This window comes from Nipponia nippon, unplaced genomic scaffold (genome assembly GCF_047370975.1).
Source record: "Nipponia nippon isolate SJK-2023a ecotype South Korea unplaced genomic scaffold, ASM4737097v1 scaffold_3, whole genome shotgun sequence".
Taxonomy (NCBI): domain Eukaryota; kingdom Metazoa; phylum Chordata; class Aves; order Pelecaniformes; family Threskiornithidae; genus Nipponia; species Nipponia nippon.
Window position 1 is genome coordinate 11,569,657 of NW_028262347.1, and position 19,937 is coordinate 11,589,593.

At 36.6% G+C, this 19,937-nt stretch overlaps 1 protein-coding gene across 2 annotated transcripts in view; it reads left to right on the forward strand.

The window, feature by feature from the left end:
- The window catches only part of CACNA2D1 (calcium voltage-gated channel auxiliary subunit alpha2delta 1), a 436,336-nt gene that overhangs the window by 225,712 nt on the left and 190,687 nt on the right, over positions 1–19,937 (forward strand). For both annotated transcript variants that reach the window (XM_087765875.1, XM_087765876.1), the window contains exon 5: positions 4,549–4,593. In XM_087765875.1, coding sequence (XP_087622001.1) covers positions 4,549–4,593 — 45 coding nt within the window. The remainder of the gene's footprint in view (positions 1–4,548; positions 4,594–19,937) is intronic.

The window sequence follows — 19,937 nt, forward strand, 5'->3', positions numbered from 1 at the left end:
ATCTACAATTGGTTTGGAACTACTGCTTTTAGGGAAAAAAGGTAATTGTGATGTCTGTCTAAATTAACACATTACATTAATTTCTTATTATATGAAAAGCTGCAGAAAACTGGTTTCTCCTCCTCCTCCTATTTTTTTTTTTTTTAATTTATTTATTTTCAGGTAGTTCATTGTAGTGTCTCACAAAGTTCTAGAATTCATTTCAGGCCTTCAATCTCCCCTGCATCTCTAACACCATTTTGGGATGCATCACAGGATCTAGGTTACGTAGAGTCTCAAGGAAGCCTCACGTAGAGACCTGGGGGCAGAAGTAAGTTTAAGCACAGCTTCAGTGAAAGCAACATTTCTGAATAGATAGTATTGGATGTTTGTTGAAAATCTTAAGATTTCCAGTATTTTTTTTTTCTTTACTGAATGAAATGCAAACATCTCTTGTGGAAAAGCAGATACTTAAAAAATTACACATACAATATTTCCACCGAAAAAGAGGTTGGACCAGTTGATGGGATCCATATTTCATGGACAATTCTTGGAATTGTAGCATAGGATTTACACAGCAGGTTTTTCTACAGAAGCCATTACGTGGCAGTGATGACAAGAAGCTTTCATCTTTGGTACTCGGTAGAGTAAAGGAGGATGTATAGCTTTTACCAAGAGAATGACATAGATTTATTATCATGATTTACTATACGTAATTATCTGTAGAGTCAAATATATCTTGTTGCAATGTAATCCATTTGTGTTGTTCTTGAAAGAATTTGATTTAAAAAGAAATACTGTTTCCTGTGATGACAAGCCAACTTCAGCTCCATTCACATAATCCTGAGTTGAGATTAGGCATTTAACTAGTCAAATCAATAGACTGTGTCTGTAAACTTGCTCCATAGAGAATCAAAATGCGAAAGTTAGTGTTGTTGTGAATCCAAATTTCATCTGCAGTTGTTCTGAAAGATTATATTTTCCCATGCTTTTCTTCTGATTGATCAATCTGTGTGTTTCTTCAAATCTCTAGACATAGAGATCATAGAGACCAGAAACTTTGGATTCTGAGTGATGAAATTTAGGAAGTCATTAATACTACCCAATATCTAGTGTTTCCCATTGGAATTGTTTTATACCCAAAGCTGGGAAACAAAGTATTATTGAAATGAAAAGCAATATAAAGACAATGAAACAATCTAGCTTCAGCAGATAATAGTATCAGTGAAAGTATGGAAGAAAAAAGATTATTAGGATAGAATAGAAGAAAATAGTAAGAGTCACAAATAAAACATTTATGACCTGGTCCTTAATGTAATTTTTCTATGCCTTGCATAACCTTGTCAGATACTGAAACTGTTTTATTTGAAAGGGGAATTAATGACAGTGAAAACTACCCTTCACCTTTGCAACTGCATAAATTTTGTAAACTTGGATGCTGATACTATGCTAAAGTTTCTAATTTATGCATATGGTCTCCTAAAGTAATTCTTCCGTCAATGCAGCTTCAGGGCTGTATTACTAAATCCCTTCATTCATGAACAGAAGTAACAGTGAGTATTTACCCCTCTCTCTCAATAGCATTACTGGATAAAGACAAAAATAAATAGCTAGGATATTTACATTGTATCTTAGGCTTGCTGAATAAGTGTGCCATATTACCTGGTGGCAGAAGTGTATAACAGTGGGAAGATTCAAATTCTTTGTGTCAAGAAGTTATTAAATAACTAAACTACTTGCTTGAGAACCAGCAACAAAGCAATTTGTTCTTGTCTGCTAGAAGTGGTTAAATTATGAAAAATTGTCCTCTAAAGATCTAACTGATCCATGAATCTAATTTGTGAACTGTACAGCATTCAGTGTGTTGTAGCACTGTGTATCTCATATTTTCTATATTAAAAGTAGTGAGATATGACCAATGTCAGTGTTAGTTTATGCATTATATAGGTAATATCTCCAGGCAGGGTAATGAACTGCAAGATATGAATAGCCTAACAAAATATCTAATTCATTTGGGGTGGTGGGGTGGGTTATTTTAATTAACTTGTAAATGTATCATGTTTCTGAAACATAATTCTTTAATAGGCAATTTAAAAAATACTGTTTAGTCCAGTAGAAGTAGATAGCAATGCTATGCCAGCTTTGATCAATTTAAACAAATAAATAAAAATATAAAAGACATGGGAAAATATAATTGTGATGATAAAGAATCATTTTGTTTAAGTAGATAAACAGAATTGTACACGTAGAGGACTGTTAAAAATCGTATGCATTAAATGATTCTATCACAAGGTATACTGTTAGGGTAAACTCAAGGAATGGGAAGGGGGTGGGGAAATAAACTGATACCTAGATGAAAGTCAATACAACAGAAGGCCTAATAGAATTGTGTTTTATGAAAATGTTCCTTTTTAAAATGAAACCACTAAACAAAAAGCATATATATCTAATATCCAGGTAAGTACGTCTGTATTGCTTTTCCTGGTCTCATTTCTCCCAAACAAAAGCTTCCAGGGAAGACTTTACAGGGGAACTGCTCTACCATAACATAACATGTAACATAACATGGCATAACATGACATAACACAACACAACACATGACATGACACAACATAACATGACATAACACGACACGACACGACACGACACGACATAACATAACATAACATAACATAACATAACATAACATAACATAACATAACATAACATAAGGAAATGTGGTGAAAGAAGTATTCTTTTCCCCTGTCTTCTGAAGTGAAACAACATATTTTTTTCCTAATTAAACAGATGATCTTGTGATGAAAACACTTGTGCTAACATTTCCAGCTAGTACCACTCAGAGTTGGGTCCTCTGCAGTTTTAAATGTTGCCTGCTAAAGAATCACATGGCTTTTTGAACAGATGAAATTATTTACAGAACAGTTATTTTGTACACAGCCATATACAAAGTAAAGAGGATCCGAAGAACATGGAATTTTTTGCCTCTTCCAACTTACTTGAAGGCTTCCATAAGCATTACATGGTCTTTTCTTTACAACAATCAGGTGAATAAGCAATTAGCTTTGGACTTTAATGATGAAAGGAATTTCCTCCTGTGTCTGTACCACACTGAGGTCTGGCTTAGTTACCCAGGTACTGATACAAAGCCAACTGACCTGCAGATAAAACAGTGTCTTGATGGAAAAGTGGAAAAGTGCATTGTGAGGGAAAAGGAAAGAAGATGAGTTCATGTTAATAGCATTTACCTTAAAATGGCATTTAGCTCATCTATAATATATTTCATGTTTGGATCTCAAAAAGGTCACAAAGGAGAATGAACGATGTCATTATTTATGAAGTGAGGAAAACTTCATGTTTCATGGTTCATGGTTTATAACAATGGTTTATAAAGTTCACGGTTTATAATGATGAACTGAATTACCTTGTAGCACGTCATGATACTTTTGTAGTGCAAGTAATAATTGTCATTGGCTTACCCACTTGAAAAATGATTACTGAAATCATTCTTTCCTGTTGGTATTTATAACATAAAAAACATTTTTTGTGGTCAACTTTTTATTTAGATACATAAATCCAAAGGTATTACCATAAACAGAACTAAGAATATAAATTAAGGCTATTTTTGGAGGTTAACAGCAATCGCCTATTTTAAACAAGCTGTGGGGCATGAAGAAATGTAACTTCTCCTTTTCTTTATTCAAAATCTGTAACGGAACTTAAAAAAAAGCTATGTACATATATGTGTGTATTTCATACAGAAATGCACATAACAGTTGCTTACTTTCATTCAAAAAAGTATAGGGCAAATTACAGCAATTCTATTTAGTAGAAAGCTACTACGGTGAACCTAAATCTTTAAGGCTTTTAATGGTTCAGAAATATTTCAAGAGAAAAGAAAACAGTATTCCATTAGAAATACCCCAATTTTCAAACTGCTGTAGATGCTACACTGAATGAAGCTTTGGACTGATTCTGTGATGGAAACTAGTAATCTTCTCCTTCATTGCTTTGCTTGAATTACATGGTACAGTGTTTCCACAGAGCCGCCAGGATCCACTCTACGCTGTAACAACCAGACTGTCCTGTGATGTATTTCCCAGATTTTATTTCCACCATGGGAGGTGAATAAAACAATAAACATGTGCGCAACAAATACTTAACCCACTTAGCAATGCCCATGCGTCATTGTATCTATTGCCTGCTAGATGTCGTGGTGCATAAATCGCCTAATTGCATAGTGAGAGTTGTATGTCTGTAAAAGAAGCAGCTTACAGAAGTCTTTTATGAGCTCTGGATTTTGTCCAATGTTGTCTGTACTTTTTCTAGCTGGCTTTTTGAGTGACTTATGTAGCTTACCAGGGAAGAATCATTAAATGAATGAAGTTAAACACAAGCATGGGAAATATTACATGCAACAGAGAGCAAACAAAGGCCTGATTCTGTCATATTTCAAAAAGAATACATAAAGAAATGCCGGTTTATTTTAAAATGTATTTTAGTACAAATTATTGCTAGTAAACTTTATTCTCTACTTTCAAACTAACAGAACTACTTTTCTTTCTCTTACAGAATAATGATATAATCTATTACAATGCAAAAGATGATCAGAATGATGTAAGTAATATGTTTCTTTTCATTTCATTGCCTGTAATCTCAGAAAATTAAAAGATTGAAAGTATTAATGAAACTCTAAGACTAGCATTTAAATATTTTGCAGAAACAAGAAACCAAGAAGCTTAGAAATGTCTTCAAAAGTTTCCTCAAGAGCCAAATAATATTTTATGTTCTAATTCTCAAAGTCTGTCTTCTCTCATACAGTCTGAGTTACTGATCAGGCAGGGAATGTGCTGGGAGAAAAAAGATCCTGACAGCAGTATCATTCACTTTTTGAAATGTAATAAAATCGTAATTATCGGACTGGAGAATCAAAATGATAAATGTAAATAATTTACTTTACTCTGAAGGAACCATTTTCTGGCCCTATTTTCCAAGCTTATATTATCTTTTTCTGTATTCTTTGTAAGAAATTTTTTACATGAGGGGAAAGCAGATGTAAACTGCTACTGAATGACTATTTGCATGTACTTTGTGATCACTCACATGACTGTAATAAGTTTTGGGGAAATTGAAAATCCAGTCCCAAGATTTAGACAAAATATATGATATTTCAATTCCTGGTTCTACTAAAACTCTTACTTTAAGTGGTTTGAAGTTTCCTATCTGGCTTTAGCTATTAAAAATCTTAATGTCTTCTGAGGAGATAATACAACTGCTTGTTTTCATTATAGATTTAATTTATAAAACTATAGAAAAAATGTTATAAATGTATTAATCAGAATTGCCAGCATGCTTCATTTGCACTTTTTAATCAAGTATTCTTTAGAGATTGATGGCATCACTATTGTAACTGATGCTTCTGCTGTAAGGCAATTAAAGAAGGCACATAGATCATGGCAAGCAGAACGATTTGATATGCTTATATAGACTTACGAGTATTGGAATTCAGATACAACAAAGTCTACTGCCCTGAGTTTTGAAATTTGCATGCTTTAAGTAAAATTCATTAAAAGTAACCTAAATTTGAAAGATATTGGTCTCTTCTGATTAAATTCACTGGGACTGCAGGTGCTAATCACTTCTGGAAACAGAATTACAAAGCTTAAACATTGGACTTTGAATCTGAATGTACCATATAGTGATGGTACATTATGGTGTGAAGTAAAAGACCCTGCTTTATCTGTTGTGATTAAATAGTATTGGGAAAGGTCTTGAGGTGATACTTCTATGACATAAATCCAAATTTGTTAGGCAAGGCAGGAAAGGAAATACTGTTCCAGAGTTTACTCTCATTTTCTCTGACTTTTCTCAGGATATTTTTTCCCCCAGAAAAAAAACAAAACAAAACAAAACATGCCTCCCCTAAAAAAAAACCAAACCAAACCAAACCAAACCAAACCAAACAAATTTATTCCACCAGGTGTCCTACTTATATTTCTGTTTGTTTTCTTTCTTTTTATGCCTTTTTGAACTCTTGGAATGAAGTTTATAATAACCTTTACTGTTGAGTTAAGAATAGTTCCTTGTGAGTCAGGGCCGACCTGTCAAGAAACAAATAACATTGTAACATGGCGTCAGCAACACAGAGTGCAATACCAAAACCCAACACCAGCTTGAGTTATTATTCTGAAATGTTTTGAATCACAATGAAAAATTTTAAGTCCTAGGAATTTCAGCTTAGTGAGCTGAAATGCTTTGCAGATCTGTGCTACATGGACTTTGTAAAATATAAAAATATAGCCTTGAGACTGTGGTTCTGTTTGAGTTGGCAGTATGTTCATAGGGCTATATGTGTTGAAATAAGTATTTTTCTTTTCTTCATAACAGTCCTCAAATCAAAAGGTTAAAGAGGGAGAAGGAAAAAAAGGAGTTTTTTGTTTTGTTTTGCTTTTAATCTCTTTATTTAATTCTAAGTTTAGAAAGCAATGTCAAGGGAAAAGATAGTAAGAAAGTACAGTATTTACAAGCTCTGGTTCTTTGAGAGTGTGTGCTTTCTGGCAGTCATTTAAGCTTTTTTGGCTAGCTGATCAGAAGAAATGTTTTGACTTAAGGAAATACCATTAAAAAGTTGTAATTACACCATGAAAAGAGAGTCTCAGATATCTCGGCCACTGATACCTCATGGGTTCAGCACATCTGCTAAGGGCTGGATTTCTTCATCCAGCAGGTTTCTCTAAACATACTCGAATTCTGCTTCTTCACAGCCAAAGAAGAGCAACGAAGCTGGTGAAGGGTCTAGAGCACAGGTTCTATGAAGGGCAGCTGAGGGAGCTGGGGTTGTTTAGTCTAGAGAAAAGGAGGCTGAGGGGAGACCTTATCGCTCTTTACAGCTACCTGAAAGGAGGTTGTAGTGAGGTGGGAGTCGGTCTCTTCTCCCAAGTAACAAGCAATAGGATGAGAGGAAATGGCCTCAAGTTGCACCAGGGGAAGTTTAGATTGGATATTAGGAAAAATTTCTTCACCGAAAGGGTTGTCGAGCATTGGACCAGGCTGCCCAGGGAAGTGGTTGAGTCCCCATCCCTGGAGGTATTTAAAAGACAGGTAGCTGTGGTGCTTAGGGCCACGGTTTAGTGATGGACTTGGCAGTGCTAGGTCAATGGTTGGACTTGATGATCTTAAAGGTCTTTTCCAACCTAAATGATTCTATGATTCTTGCTATTTAGGAAAGGCTAATATTTCATAATGATGCTAAACGTTATCTTCCTTCAGCTGCAATATCAGTATTAATTCTTAATAAACAAAATAAATCTTATTTATATTATACAGAAAGAACAATTCTTTTAGAGATGTAATTTATACACTCAGATTTGGATCCCTTTAAAAGGCCCAGTATTTCAGGAACCGCTAACATGCATCTCCGAAAAAAGTCTCTTCTGTGTGTCTTGAGTTTTTCACTGTTAAAATCTTTATGCAAATATTTCTTAAAAAAATTAAAATGTAGGAATTCTTTTCCTTCGCCAGTAAATTTGAGACTGATTAGATACATGCAGATTAGGAATCCAAGAAAAATGTATATTCTAATTGTAGCACTTTGTTGGGAATAGAAAGTTGTGAGTATGCTTACGGATGATTTGCATCTCATTAAGGTGGTAGGAATCAGTTAAATAGTTTTTGATAAAACACGCTGAGTGTGAAAATAGCTGTATTTGTGCCTGTGCTGTTGTTGTTATCAGTAACCTAACTGGAAAGAAGAAACAATAAGGATAAGATGGTCAGTGATCTGATATTGAATTTTTTTTAGAAAACATGTATTCAGGTGTCAACTATGTATGCAAACACCACATACTCTTCTCCCCTGTTCCTGCCTTTAAAAATGCTTGAGAGGACTTGGGTGACATCTTTTTTTTTTGTAGAGATTTTAATAGAATCATCTCTGAAGCACTGGCTGGTAAAACTGCTTTTGCCATCCATTCTTTGCTGTCTCTAACAAGTTCATATTTTTTTCTCTTCCATGCTGTGAGCCTTCATTTTATCACAGGACATAATATTATATTTCTCTTTCAGTACAAGTAGGAATAATTAGTAATTTATTAAAAATAAATATCTAAGCTAATCACTGTGGATAACTCTAGAAAGCTGCTCAGTTTATTCTGAGATAAGTGTCTAAAGTCAACTGAATCACTTCTAGATGTGTGTTTCTCTCTGTTGACCATGTTCCTATAATGGACCCTTTTAAATCTTAACTTTTAAATGTTGAAGAATTAGAAGAAATTAATCTCACAGGTCCTTCCTGCCAGTTTTTATTTGTCTCTACTCATCCTTTTAAAATTATAGCTTTATCTGAAGAACAATCCTCTAACTTAAATTCTGTGCTTTTTTTCTGGTGTATGTTAATCTGCTGCAGCATCGCTTGCCTTCCTTCTTTCTTCCTGTTTATGTACCGCAGCCAGGAGATCCTTCGCTCTCATTTTTCATCTGCTGTCTCGATGGGCCTTTTTGAATCTAATGACTGTGTTTGCTTGGACCTTTTTTTAAAAAAAAAAAAAGCACGTGAAGACCAATCATCCTTTGCCCTTGGATTTCTCAGTCTCTCAGATAAAACAATCAATTTGTAACCTGTAGTCCATCAACCAGTAATATACCTCTTGTACTCTTTATCCTACAACAGCAATTAGATTCTACTTGCTTATTTCCCCCACAGCGCTGTACGTAATGTGTGAGCTGTTCCTGATAATTTATGAGTTTTATCCTCACAACAAGGTAGGAGGTATTATATTCCATTTTTTCATATCTCATAGGAAGATAATGGCCAAACTTGTAATTTAATACAGGTCTCTTAGGTTTTCATTCACTGTCCTATTCCCTAGAACCCTTTCAGTTTGATATATTGCAGTCTCTGTCGTGCACTTTAATTTGCAGGTGTCAAGTGCTTGTGTCGTATTTGGACGAATGCTGCAGTGCTTTTATTGGACAACTGAGTGGTACCACATTAAGATGCCCTTTCCCATAAGTTTTACTATTGCTTTGCCTGTTTTCTCTTCTTGTCCTTTGTACCCCACCCTATTTATAGTCATCTTTCCTTCACTGTTCAGTTCTTTTTTCTTTTTTGTACTGGTCTCCATTTTATTTCTAGTGATTCCACATCTTCTTTATAGATTCATTCTATATCTAATTTTTCTGTTTCCGTGGGTTCAGGTAATCCACCTCTCCACTATGCACTGAATTGCTCGATTGCTTAATTTACGTTCTTCCTTGATTCCTTCCTTAATGTTTCTCTTGTCTCCTCTTTGCATCTTGCTCCTTTTCTACATTTTTAAAGTGTAATTTCTTGTTATGGTTTTATAAACTCCTTTCTACACAAGCTACAACAGCCTAAGGAAAAGAAGACTGAAATTTTTCAGGGATTTAACTGAAAGGACAAAGTATTACAAATAAAAACCCAAATGTTTCTTTAACGTGAAACCAGCCACACCTCACTGGAAGCTTGCAGCTCCTCTGTAGGTCTTACTCATTAGGCTTTAATTGGGAGCCACCAGTTGCATCTCCTGGCAAGAGCTGTGTCCCTAGTTAGCACAAGTGATTTATTAGAGATTTCCTTCATGCAATGCAGTCCTATGTTGGATTGCAGTCATGACTAACAGAGCAGTACTTCTTGTGCAGTTATTGATCATGTATTAAGTGATAGCAGCACTTTTTATTTTATTTTACTGGGTTAACGCAAAGGCTCTAGAATTATGGGTCCCTCTGGAGAGTAAGTACCTGCACAAAATGTGAATTCACTCTGTGACGAGGGTCAGTGTGTGGCTCCCACTGGGGGGAAGCAATCTGGAGTATGCCTATGGCTGTTTTGAATATGAAAACCAGTTTTTTTATTACTTTATAAAACTTGCAGAGAGAAATCTTTTAAAACTGATAAGCTGTCTTTGCCACATGGTTTATATAACATTCCTAATTCAGTCATGCCTTGTTATTTGGAAATAATATGTGAAACATGAGGTGTCTTTGAGTTTAAAACTGTAGTATAAATGCAGCTATCAAGTTTTTTTTAACTTAAAAAAATATTTTTTTGAAAAAAAATTGAGAAAATTTTCAAGGACACATCCCCCACTTGCTTCAGAAAGTACACATCCTATGCTTTTTAGGAAACAAAATAATTTCCACCCCTCAAACTTTTCTTTTTTTTTTTTTTTTGAATATGAACATATGGCCAAAATAAATACTGGGCAGAAGTAAGCAGAGAACAGAATGGCCATTTAAAAGGCACACTCCTTGTAGGTTTGCTTCTTCCCTAGAAGAGACACTGAGATTTAGAGACATGCTGACAGTGGCACTGGAAGTTTATTGAGTCTCTGCTTATACCCTGACACAAGTCTTTTCTACTAATTTAACTGTTCCAAAACTGGCTTTGATTTGCAGCTATGATTAACTTAGAAAAAAAAGTCTGATAATGAATTAGCCCAGGTTTACTTAAAACCAAGGCTGAACCCATGCTAGATTTGATCAAAGAAATGCTGAATTTTTTTCTCCTGCCAGTAGAACTCAGGAATTTTCTGGCTTTTCTCCTTATAACATACATTGAAAAATGGCAGAATGATTTGATTTATTGAAAAAACAAGTATAGTATTTTATGTATTCTGTAGCTGGGCAGCAGAAAAGAAGGGTTTTCTCCGCAAGCCAGTGTCCCAGGAGTTGCGTGTTGGGTCAGGCAGGGTCCTTGAGAGGAAGATGGCACCTGGATATGGTTGGCTGGGAGGAGGGGCTGGAGCTGGGGCTGGGCAGATGGTGGACTCCAGGGATCAGGTCTCAAAGGTAACAGGTATAAAGAGACTTTTCTAGAGATTGGAAGGGTGATGCCAGGTTTCTGCAAGTCAAACAGCTGCCAGTTGCTGGACTAAAAAGTGAGACTAAATGTAAAGACCTGCCCTGACAGAATAGAGAAAGCTGGGGCAGGAATTGCTTTACCTATCACATCATCCAGCGGATACAAATTTCCTCTGGTTTTGGAAGGTTTTTTTAGCCTTATTCAGATAATACATACCTTTAGAAATCTCGCTTGCATGTGCATATGTAAGAGGAGCTCTGTCTTAGTGCTTTGACTGGCTCTGGATGCCAGCATACAAATAACAAAATCAATATCCTACCATCTGGTTTTAGCTATAGGTGGATTTTAAAGCATCCTTTTTTTCCTGAGCTGAAGCTACTAGTTTTTTCCATATTTCATAGACAGTGAAACTTCCAGTGGGAAATTAGTCTCAAGTAATTTAGGATGAGCTTAAGTGCTAAGCTGTAGAAAACCTAGTCTCCTTTTACAATGGGGCAGCCTGGCAATACTAGTGAGCTAACTTCTGTATCTAAAGTTGTGTGGTGCTCTGATTCCCTCTGCTTTCATTGTATGAAAACTCATATGTTTGACGCTACAACATCGCAGGCAACTATGTGAAATAGCTACAGTCACAGTTATGATGTGTCGTGTTTCTTTTTATCTTCTCTTTGCCCTTTGCTTCTTTGATGCTGAAAAAAATTGATAAAATGAGCCATAAAGAATTTGCCCCGGCTATTCAGATTTATGATGAGTAAGTGGGCAAAGTATATTTCACACAGATTGGAAAGTGTAGTTAGATAACTTGACAATAATTGTCATTTGTACGCCCCTGCGCTCAAGAAGGCGCCAACAAGTAGCCCTTGTACGTATAGCAGGTCTCTTTAGGGTTTATTTTTGTTGTTGCTGTTCATGTGTGTAAGTTACAGCTATTTTTAGATTAATTTTCTTCTCCTTCTGAACCTACTGGGGTTTTTCATCAGGACAAGGTATTGCAGATATCTGATTAAATAATATTTACATATATTTACATACCAAGTTCTCATATTCTCTGATTAATGTCTCATCTCTTGATGGTATGTGGTAGAATTAGGCATGTGAAAATTTCCCTGGAAAACACCATTTAGCACTTGTTTTAGATGATTTTTTTGTACATTCTTGGAGAATCATGATACTGAAATGGGCTAATGGCTAAGTTTGTAATTAGACTGAAATATTAGTTGACTGATGTTTGATGGAGATTTTTTGAATTTGAACTCCGACAAGTTAGACTGCATCTCTGCCAAAATTTTTCTGATTCTTGGTGATATGACATGGATTTTGTTGGGGTTTTGTTTTGTTTTGTTTTCCTTGTCACTGTAACTGGTATTAGCTATACAGACAAATGCCCTATTCTAGCCTTTTTTTATACAGACAAGGGAGACATTTTGCCAGGGTAGTTTGGTCTTAGACTGCCCAAAGCTGTAAGAGTGAAAGAAAATTTGTGCTACTTTAAATTATATCTTTCATTATGAAAGACTGTCAGAGTAGGACTGTTGATGCACCTATATAGTGAACATTTTTAACACCTTGGAGAAGTTTCATTAGAACAGGAATTTCTAATCTGTAACAAATGTCATATTTTTCAACTATATTTTAATTTTTATTAAAATATATCTTTAATATTAACCTATATTTTTTAGTACTGGCATGTAGTACTTGGAATTAATTATTAAGTCTATAACACATTTAAAATTTTATGAAATGAAGAGTGAAAAACTTGATAGATTCCCATAGATGTCCTAACTTATTTCCATTTTCAGAAAATACTTCCTGGTTGTTGCACTTTTTGATTCCTGAGAGTATTCCAAGCCTCTGTCCTGTGCTTCTCAAATATACAACATCTTCATAGATGTTACTCTTTTAAGTTATATTCTAGATATTCTAGTACCTACACTGAGAAATTTCCATTTGAATCAAGATATTTGAAAATGAACTGCCCTAAAAAAGTGGATCCATATTTTATCTTTTTTTATGTAACAAAGTAATTTTGCTTTGGGGTGTTGTATCCCTCTCACTGCAGTGTATAACAAAAATAATGTTTATGGTTAAAATACACACTTCTCGCTGTAGTGAAGACGTGGAAAAATTCTATTATAAGATATCACAAAACATCTTATGTTTAGTATATGGGGAGGACTGGTAAGCAAAAAACCCATATTTTTATGTTCTTTGGTCTTACATCTGGTGTTCATCCTTTTTATTCAAGAGGACTCAGTGTTCTTATTTCTAGTAATTTCATGGTACCTTGACTTCCAGGTCTTTTAGGAAAATGCATACTCCACTTTTTTTGCTGTATACTTTCCTCTTTCACATCTGGAATCCAGTGTTACCATTACTAACAGTGTGATTTGGATGCCATTCTTTGGAAAATGAGCATCAGAACTGATAGTGAGGGCATGATTGACATTGGCTGCTTTAGTACCAGGACTGCTTGCATTGTTCACTGAGAAATGTGTGCCTTTTACCAAGTATCACTGGGAAACATGTCAGATCTTTCCATTGCAAGGCATTATAGGTAAGCTTGAGTCCAACCCATAGGGAGAAAAGGCATTCTTTTGAGCTTCCTATTGAAATTATAATGATCTGTTGCCACAGGGAGCAGGGGTTCTTGCTTTTCTTTTTTTTTTTTTTTTCTTTTTTTTTTTTTTTAAACTATTCTGGTTAAAAAACTAGGTGTCAGGTTTATATTCCTTTATTCAAATTTGTGCAAGTCGCCTCTTCTCCCAAACGAGTATACGTTCGAGGCTGCAATGAAAAATACATGATAATGAAATATATGACTGCCCCAGAGCTATCTCCTACCTGTGAAACAGAGTTATGAAATAATAATGGCAAGAGTGATAACTGTAGTTGTCAGTGTCCTAAAAAAGATGAGGATGTTCTTAATGCAGAGAATCCTACCTTGAAGGCAAATTTGCACAAAAGAGCAGTGCTTGAAGTGTCCCCATGGAGGCTAAATTTATGCCACACCAAAGATCAGAATTCAGCCCTAGAGCTAGTGATTCATCAGTTTAATGGAAAATTTCTTCCTTCAGGATATTTCCTACTAATATCAAATTCATGAGTGATAACAATTGTAGTGAATGCAATGTAATTGTTTATTGGCAAATAAAAGCAACTCCAAAAGCTGAACTTGTTGTAGAATGTTTATAGCATTTGCAGTAGTGATTTTTCACGAGCGCTTTGTTGTCTGATTATAGATAGCAATGTTGTACAAGTGTTTTGACAAGTCACTTTGAAATGTGCTGGTCACATTGAAATTTTTAAGTGGTACAAAACAAAATGAATGACTGAATCTGATGTTTTCGTATGATTGACTGAAGGTAGAAGCAGGCTTTGAAAATTGCAAGTCAGATCAAGAAAACTGGAATGGAGCACTTATATTTTAATAAGATTTACAATCAAGACTCAAGGTAGCTAAATCACCAAAATCTGTTTTCAAGTTTCAGAATTTAAAAAAAAAGAAAGACAGTGTGCTGATAGGTGTGTCCTCTGTGGTTTTGCTCATCTGCTGCTTATTCATATCTCAGATGCAATAAATGAGCAAATGAATCCTTCATCCTAAGTATGGCTGAGATGAGGTAAATATTGTAATTACAAAATTGGCTTTAATATTCAGTTTGTATATGGGGCAAAGGAGACACTCTGGAATCCCCATTCTGGAAGCATATACAATTATTATTAGCTGATTGGGAGGTTAATATGTAGCTTTGCTGTCCTTAGATGACTTGAAATGCTGCTTTACTCGGAGACATAATACCATACTGGCTTTCTTGGAGATACTTTCAGAGTGGTTTATGATTCCAAATAGATCCCCCAACAGCAAATACTCTATGCATTGCACCGGTGTGAGGTTTTCAGGGAGTTCCCTGTAGTTTAAGTGATCTGAAATGCAGTTCCTCGCCTGTTGCTGCCCTGCCCCTGACTCTGCAAATGAGAATATTTCTGAACTGGCCAATATCGTCTGCAAAAGGCCGGATCACTTTCCCCAGCCTTTCCACATACCCATTCTCAACATGCTCTGTCCCTGTTGTTTTTTGGAGAATAGATGAAAAAAAGTAGACTGAAGAAGACAGGCATATGTAATATAAAGCATTTCATTTGTAGGTGTTTGTAAGTGGATGATCAGTCTATTCTATGAAGTATAAGGCTTTCTTACTGTATCCAGTGTTATGCTTTCCTGCAGTTCTCTTCATTAACATCTCTAGTTTCCAGTACTTGCCTTAAGTATGGCAAAGCAGCAGAGCTTCAGAATTGAAGCCTCTCATTTTATGCAAGGTCATTTACTGTGTAGTTCTGCACGTGAGTCAGGCCTTGAGTAGGGCTGAGCAGGGAGCAGTCTGGGGTTCAGCTTCAGAAACATTTCTTGCCCACGTGGCTGTGAAAGGCTGACTCTGCTTCTGCTTTTGTCTTGTGACTTGAAGTCTTTCAGAGGTTTTAGTGTTGGTATGCGAAAAGGTGGATTAAAGCTACTTTTGCAGCTCTCCTTTATGATGTGTATTGCAAATAACTTTTAATCCAGCAGGGAATCACATTGTGCTGACCCTGAAAACTTTTGAACTCGGCTTCAGCTGACCTTTTACAAAAGTATTTTCTTTTGCTGACTTTTTTTTTAGTTCTTCCAACATCTAAAGGTTGACCTGTTTCTTCCTCCTTTTTTTTTCTTTTTCTTTTTTCTTTTCTTGTTTTTTCTTTTTCTGTTTTTTCTTTTTTTTTTTTTTTGGGGGGGGGTGTTGTTTGTTTGTTTGTTTTCCTTCTGATGTGCTTCTCTTCTTGGGCAGAATATCCTTCAAAAATTTCCCTCAGTCTCTGTGAATGCTATGCTTCTAATTTATTGCACTGTTAGGATTCCACCATACTAGCATTTTTAAAAAAAACCATATAAATAGTTTTACGTAGTGTTATGGCAGTTTATTTAAATTATTATACAGTATTTAGTCTGCAGGGAAAGTCTATGGTCCATATGTAACCCAGAGGTCAGTGCATGGTTTAGTGTTACCTACCGCTTTTAACTACCTAGATACAGCTGGCATTTAATTAGTGAAAAGCTGCATTATATTTATGTGAGCATGAATTAGCGAGTGATGTTTGTATAGTGTTTTGAGCCCCATCAGTGTTAACTTAGAGAATCACAGGAAAAATTACATTAGGAGGGCTTCTGGAGGTCATGCAGTCCAACCTTCTTCTCAAAGCAGAGCTTTACTGTTATTAATGTTGTTATTGACACAGAAGATGGTACAAATTAAGAAGAAAGAGCAATAACCAATTAGTATGCTGCAAGATGTACAAAATCTGGACCTACCCAGTATGACTGAAGATAATGTGCTGTGAAATAAGATCAGTTGATGGCTTAGCAAAGCATGGCAAAGACAACTGCATCAGATGAAAAAATCAAACTAATTAAATGTTCACATTCAGTGGGTATTATAACTAATTCCTGATGAAGCATTAAGATGATTTAACAGTTCTTATTCTCCAGGGGTATGATCTTTAATCGGATGTGGGGGTGGTAAAAGGTAGGCAGTGTAATTTATTCCAATAACAGCAGAAAAATCTCTAGTTTGAAATTTAATTGGGTGATGTATGAAAAATCTAAATTATCCAGAGTGCATTTTGGTCTTGAAATTGTAGATGACCAAGTATTCTACAGGACTTTTGTCAACAATGGATATTTTTATTTTATTTTATTACATATGTTTGAGTACTGTAGTGGGATGTGACTACAGTAATTTGAAGGAGGCTATCAATTTTAAAGTTGTTTTGTTTTTTTTTTTAATAATTCACTGGGCTTTTCTGAACTGCTCATAACATTTTAAAACATAACATTATATTAAGATGTGCTTTTATTCTCATATGACCATATATTTCTAGTTTTGGCTAATGACATCATCTTATCCAGTCAAGCCACGATCAAAGTCAGTGCTGAAGTAGGTAGTTCTGTCCGATATATGATACCTTAAGGGCAGGCAGGAAAACCCCTCTTAGTGAACACCGTTGTCCTAAACTCCTGAGTTTTCTCAGGCCATCAGCCCATATAGAAGAGAATCAAGTTGAGAGGTTCAGATGGGGTTACACATCACGACTCCTGAACTTCTGACTAGGATGTATGACCCAGGAGGTATATGGAGATGCTGCCTGAACCTTCGAGGGTGGAAGGTATAGAATTAGCAAAGTCAAATTTCAGCTGGGGTTTGTATTGCTGAGGGATGTGAAGAGCAACAAGAAGTGCTTCTTTAAGTACATCGATATCAAAAGGAAAGCTAAAGAAACTTTTCAATGGGGAGGGGACCTTGCGGCTAAGGACACAGCGAAGATGAGGTACTTGATGCCTTCTTTGCCTCAGTCTGCCAAGTGCCTTAGCCTGCCAGCAGAGCTGTGGGAGAGAAGATATTCCCACAACAGAGGAAGATAGACTTAGGGATGATTGAAGCATGTCAGACATACACAAGTCCATGGGATCAGATAGGATGGATCCAAGGGTGCTGATGTCATTATGAGGCAGCTCTCCATCATCCTTGAAACATTGTGGGGATTGGGAGAGGTTCATAGAATCATAGAATGCTTTGGGATGGAAGGGACCTTTAAAGGTCATCTAGTCCAACCCCCTGCAGTTGGCAGGGACATCTACAACTCAATCAGGTTGCTCAGAGCCCCATCTAGCCTGTCCTTGAATGTTTCCAAGGATGGGGTATGTACCACCGCTCTGGGCAACCTGTTCCAGTCATTCACTACCCTCATTGTAAAACATTTCTTCCTTCTATCTAGTCTGAATCTATCCTCCTTTAGTTTAAAACCATTACCCCTTGTCCTATCACTATTGGCCCTGCTAAAAAGTCTGTCCCCATCTTTCTTATAAGCCCCCTTTAAGTACTGAAAGGCTGCCATAAGGTCTCCCCGCAGCCTTCTCTTCTCCAGGCTGAACAACCCCAACTCTCTCAGCCTTTCCTTGTAGCAGAGGTGTTCCATCCCTCTGATCATCTTTGTGGCCCTCCTCTGGATGCGCTCCAACAGGTCCATGTCCTTCCTGTGTTGAGGACCCCAGAGCTGGATGTCAGACTCCAGGTGGGATCTCACCAGAGCAGAGCAGAGGGGCAGAATCACCTCCTTCGACCCGCTGGCCACGCTTCTTGTGAGGCAGCCCAGGATACGGTTGGCCTTCTGGGCTGCGAGTGCGCATTGTCAGCTTATGTCCAGCTTTTCATCTATCAGTACCCCCAGGTCCTTCTCTGCAGGGCTGCTCTCAATCCCTTCATCCCCCAGCCTGTATTGATACCAGGGGTTGCCCTGACCCAGCTGCAGGACCTTGCACTTGGCCTTGTTGAACCTCATGAGGTTCACACAGGCCCATTTCTCCAGCTTGTTCAGGTCCCTCTGGATGGCATCCCGTCCCTCAGGTGTGTCAACCACACCGCTCAGCTTGGTGTCATCTGCAAACTTGCTGAAGGTGCACTTGATCCTGCAATGTCATTGATGAAGATATTGAGCAGCACTGGCCCCAGTACGGACCCCTGAGCGACACCACTTGTCACAGATCTCCACCTGGACGTCGAGCCATTGACTGCTACCCTCTGGAGGCGACCATCCAGCCAATTCCTTATCCACTGAACAGTCCACCCATCAAATCCATTATGGGGAGGAAGTGTCACACTTATCTTTAGGAAGATAAATATGTCTTATATGTCTTATGTGCTTAGATATTTAAAATACATATTTCATTTTACCTGACATTGTAGTTAAAGAGAAAATAGGAGAGGACAGAAATGGATTTTAGCATACTGATGTTACTGCAGCAGACTTTATTCAGCTTTGCCGTGGTCAGCTGTAATATGTAATCATGAGAAAAAAACATAACTTCCAATTCTTTTCTGATTATTAAATAAGAAATCAAGGTTTCAGCACATATTAAGTCCAACTCACTAAAATATTGTGTCATTTTTAGGAAAGATAAGCTGTTTGCATAGGTCCTTAAAATAAATTACATTAATTGCTAATATGCTTAGGTGACTTCAGATTTTCAGCCCCTCATCCTGCCACCTGATCTAACCTCCTTAGCCTTACCTTGTTGGGACACTTAGAGAATAGAGTCTCTTCTTTGCCTTTCAAATCAGAGGCACATGTATTGTGACTTGCTTGCTTTGGGCCTGTGGTTGCAAGTAGGTGGTCCCCCTGAGCGCAGTGGGCATTAGTTGCAGGAACAGACTGACTCAGGCAACTTATGCTTTCAGTTTTCAAGTAAACATCAAGGAGATGGAGGAAAGGTCTTGGCTTACAAGATGGACTAACAAGTTCCATTTGGTAAGTCCGGTAGGAATCTGAATTCTTACCTTCAGTGTAAAAGAGTAAATATGAGCATATGTGTACTCCACTTCCAATGGAAAAAGTATTAGTTAAACAGATTTTAATTTTTAGCATGACGTATTGCCATGTTCTGTCCAATTTGGACCATTAGTCTACCGTGGAATTCCTTCTTTAATACTTGACCAGCCATATACTGAATACCTTTTCTAGCTGGGTGGTTGTTCATCATATCATTGAAAACAGGCTGTCTCTGCCAGTTTCCTACCTGCAAAATTGTATAGTTTTATTTAATGATTTGTAAGGTACAACTACAAAATGCAAGGATAGGTCATGTGGGTATGATTGAAAATAAAAATTTTATCAGTCCTTTTAGCATTTTTCTTCACAACATGGATGATAAAATGTTGGTATAATCGTTAGAAATGTTACTATCTTTTCACCTTAAGGGTTTGTTTAGCTTATTGCGAAATGATCTCTTATGTCTCGATAATGTTCCTTTTTGTCAGAAATTAAGAAAATAGTTGTATTATTTACAAGGAACTATAGTTCCCTGAGTTGTGGTATTTAAGGCACACTCAGATCTAATGTCAACTCTTTCAAACAGAAGTTGATTGGATTGCTGTTTTGAAACTCTCTCCACCTGAAGAAATTAGGAAAACCCAGTCATCTTCATCCGTTTCTTTAAAATGTAATTCACTGAAACACTATAAGAGTGCCAGATTTTTGTAGAATCATAGAACGGTTTGGGTTGGAAGGGACCTTTAAAGGCCATCTAGTCCAACTTCCCCTGCAATGAGCAGGG